Below are 8,246 nucleotides of genomic sequence, written 5' to 3' on the forward strand. Positions count from 1 at the left end.
AAAAAAAAAAAACAAGGCAAACTTCAGCATGGCAGAGCCATTGAGGTGGGCCAACAACTCCGGCTGAGGTTTTCTGGAGAAGAAGTGCATAGAAAATAAAACGGCGACTTACCCCGATATGTTCTGCACTGCGACTGTGAGGATCAAAGGGTATTTACAATGCACCTATGATCGTATGACTCTTGGGCAGTGCTTAAGAAGAACATATCCTGAGGTGATTGAGCCGTACTTCCGGTACCTGTCGAACGCCCACCTTGGCGGCAATAAAGTCAATATGGACTGCTGTCCCTATGTGGAGAAAGTCCGTTATGGTGATTGTACCGATGGCAGACGGTCGACGATCATTGGAAGCTTTGTTGGCCCGGATGCACGCTGCGTAAAGGGCAATGAACTAAAGTATAGGACGACACCCATTGGCGATGTGTGTGTGAATACGAAGTGTGAGGAGGAGGGCAAGCTGAGTCTGCAGTTTCAAGGTGATGAGGAGTGGTACCAGTGCGAGGAGGGGGAGCATGTTAAATCGAACAGTACTAACTGGTCTGGAACTATTACGTGTCCCAAGTACGCCGATGTGTGCACCAGGTACCCCAACATCACCAATAAGGAGCCCTTGCCCGAGGTCACCGACAAGGACAACGAGCCTGCTCCTGAAAACATAACGTGGCCCATCACAAAATCTGAAGACACGTCCCCTCAGCCCATACCGCCGACAGTTCCAAATGCAGAGAGCGAAAAGAATTCATCTGAAAAAAGGGATGGACCCCATAATTCTGAAGAAGATGGCCTGAATGGTTCCACCACCCACATCGACAGCGATACAAAGAATAACTTGGCTACCAATGGTAAAGGTCCAGCAGCACATGTGCCTAACAACAGTGACACGATTACTGTGAACATTGGTATTGGCGATGGCACTGTGACTCCTGCTGGGCATGCACCCCTTCTGCTCCTCATCTTTGCCAGCGCCGTCGCCGTGGTATTCTCTCTGTAAACAGTACCTGTGGGAATAAGGGTTACATCGTGGTTTCCTCACATGGTAAACCTCCTCAACTCCCCAACTCCCTCTGCAGATCTGAACGGCGCATATGCAACCAACACAACAAAGAAATCAGGTGCATCCGTCAACATATTGGCTCTGTTTCGGTGCACCCTATCATGGGTATTCGGTCTGTGTGTTAGACCTATTACTTTTTGGGCATCATCAATAAGAGTTTTTTTTTTTTACAATATATACTGCTTCCGCTTTATCCATTGCATATGGGCCCTTCACTCTCTCTGTGTCTTTCTTTGTGTGTGTGGATGTCGGTGCTAGTTGGGCCGTGTGCTGGGCTGCATGCATTGCTCAACAGTTAACGTGTAACGCTTGTTTTTAACCTTTTCCTTCTTTGCCCTTTCTTTCCTTTCTTTCTGCACACAGTCTTTGCAAGCTTTTCAGCGAAAACACACAGTTATGAATACTCCGTGCGCGCGCGCCGTGGTGAGCCGCTATTCTCCGCACCCTCGGGTGCTCACGCTCCTGCTGCTGCTGCTGCTGTGCTGTACGGCCGGGTGCCTTGCCGCAGGTCACCACCGCTGCATGCACGACCAGATGGTCCAGAGAAGCGAGCAGATGGCGGTTGTGCGGGAGATACCCCGCAAGGGGCAGGGCGCCGTGCAGGCATACACCGCCAGTGCTGCTATCACCGAAGAGGAAAAGGATAAGCTAAACTGGACGCCAATCCGCATCAAGGCATTTACGAGGGACCTGGAAGACCCAAAAAAGTATTGCACAGCCGCTGGGGAAGTAATTTGGAATAACGGTTTCCAGAGGATAGTCTGTACTTACGGTGGCATTTTGACGGTGAGGAAGAAAAGGATCATCCTGGAGCAAGCTCTCCCCGCGGCAATTAAAATGCACGCTGAGCGTATTTCTGTGGTGCGGGAGACGGGCATTGTTAAGGTGCCAAGGGAAGACATAGGGCACTGCAGTGGTTTCCATATCCCTGAGGAGCACCACACAATTGGGCTTCAGGATGCTGATATGCATCTCTACGTCGCCGCTTTGCAGTGCAGGAGCGAGAGTGCGTGGGCGATAGCGTGCGGCCATTTGAAGACGAATGGCCGTCCCTTTATTGCCGCCGTCAACCTGGATCCCAGACGTGTGGAGCCCACGAGTTCGTACGTTCGCGTGGTAGCGCACGAAATTGGGCATGCTCTTGGTTTTGACTCTGCTATGTTTCCTCGCCTGGGTATGATGGGAACCTTTTTTGGCGTGCGGGGAAGGGAATTTGTGTGGATGATAAACACTTCTAAGGCGAAGGAGGTGGCGCGAAATTATTTCAACTGCCCCAATGCCTCTGGACTGGAAATGGAGAGCACAGGTTGGGGATCTGCTTCACACTTTTCAATTCGCGTCGCGAAGGGCGACATGATGGGGCCTGGATACAGTCCTCTGGTCTACAGCGAACTGTCACTCGCAGTGTTCGATAGCATGCCATTTTACAAAGCTAATTTCAGTATGGCCGAACCACTGGTGTGGGGTAAGAACGCCGGCTGCGACTTTCTGGAGAAGAAGTGCCTGGAAAATGGTGTGAGCCCTAACCCCGAGTTCTTCTGCAACAAGTTTCGTTCAACGAACATAGACTTCTGCACACCCGATCGTATGGGTCTTGGGTATTGCACACTGAAAGCTCATTACAGGATACTTCCCAAGCATTTCCAGTACTTCAAAAAACTTTTTTGGGGTGGCGATTTAAGCGCGTTGGACTACTGTCCTTATGTTGAGCCATACGGTTATACCAGGTGCGCTACAAGCTTGTACCTACAATCCCGTGGAAGCTTTATTGGCGAAAACGCACGTTGTGTAAAAGGCGTCGAGCTAAATTTTTCGGGACAGCCTATTGGTGATGTGTGCGTGAATACCAAGTGCGACAATGGCACTCTGAGCGTGCAGTTTCTGGGTGATGGTGATGATGAGTGGCACGTATGTAAGGAGAAGGAGGAAATCATTCCGAATAAGGCAAACTGGTCAGGAAAGATTATCTGCCCCAGGTACGACGCGGTGTGCACCAAGATCCCCGACATCACTATTCCTCTGAAAGAGATACCTTACCAGGATGGCGACGACAAACCTGCTCCTGGAAACATTACGTGGAACATGACTGAAACTCCCAGTTCCGATCCTTTGCCCCATCCAGCGCCAGAACCAACCGTGGAAACTGTTGGGGCACCACATGTTGAGAAAGAACCAAGTTCGTCTTATCCTAATGTACCCGCTGACTCATCGGGACCCACAGATACGACCACACCGGTGCAGAGAGATGTTTTTGAGAAGGAAAGGATTGACTCTCCGACATCCACTGCTCATTCTGAAACGATGCTCGACCAAAACGAAAATCACCATGAGAGGCTGGATGGCAGTCAACATGGATCTGGCTCAGACGTTCTTACTCCTCAGACAAACTCAGATGGGAACACGGTTGAGCGAAACAGTGATGCAAGAGACAACGGGGTAGCCAACGGTGGTGGCGTACGCTCTGTGGCCAGCCATGGTGATCTGCTGACGCTGAACATTGGTGTTGGCGATGGCAGTGTGACTCCTGCTGGGCATGCACCCCTTTTGCTTCTCGCCCTCGCCAGCGTTGTCGCTGTGGTGGTGCCTTTGTGAGCAACACCTGCAAGTTAGTGCTACATCGCGGCTTCTCCACGTGGCACAACTCTCCAACACTCTTCAACTCCCTCTGCAGATCTGAACGACGCATATGCAACTAACACAACAAGGAAATCAGGTGCATCTGTCAACATATTGGATCCTTTTCGGTGCACCCTACCATGCATATTCGGTGTGTGCGTGTGTTGGACCTTTTACTTTTTGGGCATCATCAATAAGAGTTTTTTTTCAATATATACTGCTTCGGCTTTGTTTGTTTTGCTTGTTGGTCCTTCACTCTTTGTGTGTCTTTTTGTGTGCGTGTGTTGGGCCTATTACTTTTTGGGCATCATCAATAAGAGTTTTTTCAATATATACTGCTTCGGCTTTGTTTGTTTTGCTTGTTGGTCCTTCACTCTTTGTGTGTCCTTTTGTGTGCGTGTGTTGGGCCTATTACTTTTGGGGGGTCATCAATAAAGGGGTTTTCAATATCAATATACTGTTTCGACTGAGATTCAGTAGCTTCTTTTGGTTGGAAAAAAAAATATGGATATGTGTGTGTGGATGTCGGTGCTAGTTGGGCCGTATGCTGGATTCTGTGTTCTACTTGTTAGTTGGCGTGTCTCAAATGTTTTTACCTTATTCTCTCTTTTCCTTTTTCCCCTTTTCATTCTGCACACAGTCTTTGCAAGCTTTTCAGCGAAAACACACAGTTAGCACACTCCGTGCGCGCGCGCCGTGGTGTGCCGGTATTCCACCCCGCTGTATGGGCGACCGGATCATGAAGCGTATGAATTTTCGATTACTACAACTTGCAGCAATATCCTCCACCACATGGGGACCGAAGCGTGACGTCCTCCGAGCCTTCTACCTGACGCTAGTTCAAGCCCAGACGCTCTACGGCTTTGAGATCTGGTATTGGGATGCGGCTCCCACATCACGCAAACTCCTAGATGCAGGACAAAACAAAGCTTGCCGAACCATAGCGGGTATCCCCTATGGATGTCGCTCCGCCGACGCACTACGTGAAGCCCGTCTTCTCCCATTAGAGATGACGGCCATGATTCGGAGCCTCAAATATTTAATGCGATGCCAAACGCGAGGTGGATCTCTCAAAGAAAGTGCAGAATAAGTCTATCACGAAACCCATCCAGTACGAGAATTCTATGAACGCATCATGAAAATCTATCCAACACTTGTTATAGAGCCACGCGAGCCCCCTTTACTGACACCAACTCTACGGTTCGGTAAACGCGCTCGCTTCTTCACATCGCTGGAAAATGTCTCAGCTGATGACCCAGAAGAACAGAAACGAGAAGCATCCGAGCGTTGGATAGCCCGTCACTTCCGCCGTAAAGGCACAGAACCGCCGCCGCGTACCCATTATGAAATCTGGACTGATGGCTCCGTCTTCCTCGGAGTAAAATCTGGAGCAGCAGCAATGATATACAAAGATGGTGAACTGCTCTGTACCACACATAGGGGCGCTGATCCCCTGGCTTGCAGCTACACAGCCGAATCCGTAGCGCTATACGAAGGTTTGTTTACGGAGACTCCTCAAAATAATTCCCGCAAATAACCAAACGCCCTGCAGGGTCTCCATTTTCACGGACTCACTCTCTCTTCTCACGGCACTGGAAACAGGCCCACTGACTGTAACACACCCAATACTACGGCTCCTGTGGAACCTAATACTTCAAGTGCAACGTCGCAAGGCCCGCATACGATTACAATTTATATTTGGTCACTGCGGTGTAGTAAAGAATGAAAAATGCGACACAGAAGCCAAAAAAGCTGCAGAACTACCACAAAGAACTGATACTTGGATCACAGATATAATAGCCTACGCCAAACGCATACTTAAGGGTGAGGATGCGCCCCCTCCCTCCCATAGATCAAAAATCACGGGATCCTGGGACCCCACCAAAGATAATCCGGAACTTACTATAGAAGAAGAAACAGCCCTAGCACGTTTTCGCACAGGTGCTTCGCATCGCTATGGCTGGTTGCTGCGAAAGATACAAACCCATATTCCTCCTGGTTGTCGATGGTGTAATCCCCAAAAAGTCAGTACGCCGACACCCGTTATTCCACCTAGCCAGAAAAGACNTAATACTGGATCCTCTATAGTATTAACAGGTGGCGGGACCACTGCTGTGATATCAAGCAATACACAGGCGAAATGGACTGCCGCGTTCTCTGGTTTGAATCCCTCACTCACTACCGTCAATGCACCCTCGAAGTTTATTGTGGGGTGTAACCGACTCAACGACAAAGAGGTCACCTATGATGATGTGTTCCCGACTACTGTTACAAAGTTCAGCTGTGGGTCGTGCAACAATGACGCGGCTTGTTACATGCCCAACACAGAGTCGGTGAGCAGCTCTTGCACGTGCAATTGCAAGGCCAACGGATATGGGCCCTCGTGCATGCCGTTCAATCTCTCAGCTGCTCTTCATCCCCCACCGCCGCCAACCCCGCCGCCACCGCCGCCACCGCCACCACCCCCACCACTACCATCACCACCAACGATTGGTGAGTGCATGAGCAACACGGAATATCCGGAGGTGACGCAGACGATAGGAAGTGGGCTGTCGTGGCTGTGCTTCCGCAACGTGACATTCAGCGGGTCACTTATGCGTCTAACGGTGGATATCACTGCAATGAAGGGTGATGTTGCATTCATAATATTTGACAGATGTCAGTGGTTGAACGGCGCCGTGCTATTGCTGAATGCGGGAAATGGTGGCTCTACAGTAGGGGCGCTAAATATTGATATTATTCACAACACATTTGAGGATGCGTTGCTGAGCCCAGAGGGTGTGTTCCCTCCCCAGACGAACATCACAATAAAAGGGAATCACTTCCACATAACCAAAATACTCAATCATCCTTCTATTACTCTTTCAAATCCCACATGTCTCGTAGTGAATCAACTGAATGTAAGTAGTCACTCTGCTGTCACACTTGTTGACAATATATTTGAGGTTCTTGCACCCTCAGGACGTGCCGTTTACGTGATAAAGGATGCCCTTACGGTGATGTCAAACTCCCTATTCACTATGGTAAACAATACATTCACTCTGGATAATGAAGATGGGACGGCATTCTACCTACAAGGGACGGTTACATCATATTCGCTGCGTGTACTAGATAACTCTGCGGTTGTTATCCAAGGCAACACTGTGACAAAGACACTGTTGGACTTTGCTATGCTTACTTGGAAGATGGACGTAGAATCTCTGTCGGCCTTTGTGTTAAAGAATAACGATGTAATGTTGGGGTCCAGTTTGCTACATGTAGAGCAGGGCATCACAGTTGTTGGTGATTCATGGCTTCAGCTCGAAGGGAATCGTGCAAACGGAGATAGCAAGAATGGAGTTGTGTACATTTCCAACACAGTGAAGCTTGAAGACTCTACGGTGGCAGTGGGAAGGAACCTTGTTGTGTCTACTACAGGAAACCCCAATATTTTGGGTGGTCTCATGTCATCACAACCGGATGTGGTACAATCGACAATGCTGCTGCACTGCAACAAGGTAAACGATGTCGAGGTAACAAGCTACGAGATTCCGCCAGCGTACGACCCCACGATTGTGAGCTGCAGTAATTTATGCAGCCCCATGACGTCATGCTTTCCAGCATACACTGCATCAACACATGAATCAGCTGAAGGGTGTGTATGTGAGTGTGCAGAGGGAGGCCATGGCGAGATGTGTCTTCCGGTTGATACCCCAAACGATGAAGTGGATTCCTGCATGCGTGACATCACTGTGACGTGGGAGGTGATCGAGGGCTTTGGAAAGTCGGAGGTGTGCTACGTGGGTGTGACCTTCACCACGGACGTCGTTGTAGACGTGAGTGCAATGTCGGGTAACGTGCGCAACGTGACGTTCATGAACTGCACGATGGTTGGCAGCGCAAGCCTGTACGTTGTGGGTTGGGAGTCCAACCCGCCTGCTGGTCAGCGTGTGGAGGTGTGGATCAGTGGGCTTGTTTCGCGCTCTGGTGGCGGGGTGCTGCTGGCGAACAGGTTCCCGCAAGGTTCGCGTGTCACCGTGGTGGACTCCTTGCTGGTCGCTGAGACGGCTGTTACGTACCGCAGCGGCTTCGACCTTGGGGGCGCGTCGGCGTGCCTTGTGTTGTACAATGTGAATCTAGCTGGTAGTGTGCTGACAGTTGCGCGCACGCAGGTGGTTGCGGTGTTCGGTGACGCGCGCGGTGTGCTTGTGGCCGGTGGCCTGGCGCTGTCGTCCGGTGGTGCGTTGTACATGGAGCAGCTGTTGGTGCAGACGGCGCTGGGGTTGTGCGTGTCGATGGAGGGCGACGTGACGGCAGCCGGAGGCTCGGTGCTCGCGTTTGTCGACAGTGACTTCTTGCTATGCAAGTACGCGGTGTCTGTGCGTGGAACTTTTGATGTGGCCGGCTCTGTTGTGGCGTTTGCGCGGAGCGACTTTGCGTCGACGCAGGACTACGCCGTTGCGTTTAATTCAACGCTGAGTTTCACTGAGGGATCGATGCTGCTGATGAAAGCTAACACGCACGACAACAGTGAGAAGGAGATGATGTACGCTGCTGGTACGGTGACGGCTAGCGGGAGCACACTGAGCTTTGCACG

The 8,246-nt window shown here is 50.6% G+C and overlaps 5 protein-coding genes across 5 annotated transcripts; all 5 read left to right on the top strand.

Moving 5' to 3' along the window:
- Positions 1-118: 118 nt before the first annotated feature.
- TM35_000133140 (surface protease GP63) lies at positions 119-991 on the top strand (the record flags this gene model as incomplete). The annotated part of the gene is made up of 1 exon (XM_029025530.1): positions 119-991. One exon carries the CDS (start codon positions 119-121, stop codon positions 989-991), a length of 873 nt encoding a protein of 290 aa, XP_028883376.1.
- Positions 992-1,450: 459 nt separating this feature from the next.
- On the top strand, positions 1,451-3,646 carry TM35_000133150 (leishmanolysin; the record flags this gene model as incomplete). The annotated part of the gene is made up of 1 exon (XM_029025531.1): positions 1,451-3,646. One exon carries the CDS (start codon positions 1,451-1,453, stop codon positions 3,644-3,646), a length of 2,196 nt encoding a protein of 731 aa, XP_028883377.1.
- Positions 3,647-4,214: 568 nt separating this feature from the next.
- Positions 4,215-4,760, top strand: TM35_000133160 (Tbingi protein; the record flags this gene model as incomplete). The annotated part of the gene is made up of 1 exon (XM_029025532.1): positions 4,215-4,760. The coding sequence occupies one exon, from the start codon at positions 4,215-4,217 to the stop codon at positions 4,758-4,760; it is 546 nt and encodes a 181-aa protein (XP_028883378.1).
- A 45-nt stretch (positions 4,761-4,805) lies between these two features.
- On the top strand, positions 4,806-5,207 carry TM35_000133170 (Tbingi protein; the record flags this gene model as incomplete). Its single annotated transcript, XM_029025533.1, has 1 exon — positions 4,806-5,207. The coding sequence occupies one exon, from the start codon at positions 4,806-4,808 to the stop codon at positions 5,205-5,207; it is 402 nt and encodes a 133-aa protein (XP_028883379.1).
- Positions 5,208-5,985: 778 nt separating this feature from the next.
- Positions 5,986-8,244, top strand: TM35_000133180 (dispersed gene family protein 1 (DGF-1); the record flags this gene model as incomplete). Its single annotated transcript, XM_029025534.1, has 1 exon — positions 5,986-8,244. A coding segment is annotated over one exon (2,259 nt), but the record flags the coding sequence as incomplete, so codon positions are not given.
- Between the last annotated feature and the right edge of the window lie 2 nt (positions 8,245-8,246).

The sequence above is a fragment of the Trypanosoma theileri genome (genome assembly GCF_002087225.1).
Source record: "Trypanosoma theileri isolate Edinburgh chromosome Unknown TM35_Tth_13_V1, whole genome shotgun sequence".
Lineage (NCBI taxonomy): Eukaryota > Euglenozoa > Kinetoplastea > Trypanosomatida > Trypanosomatidae > Trypanosoma > Trypanosoma theileri.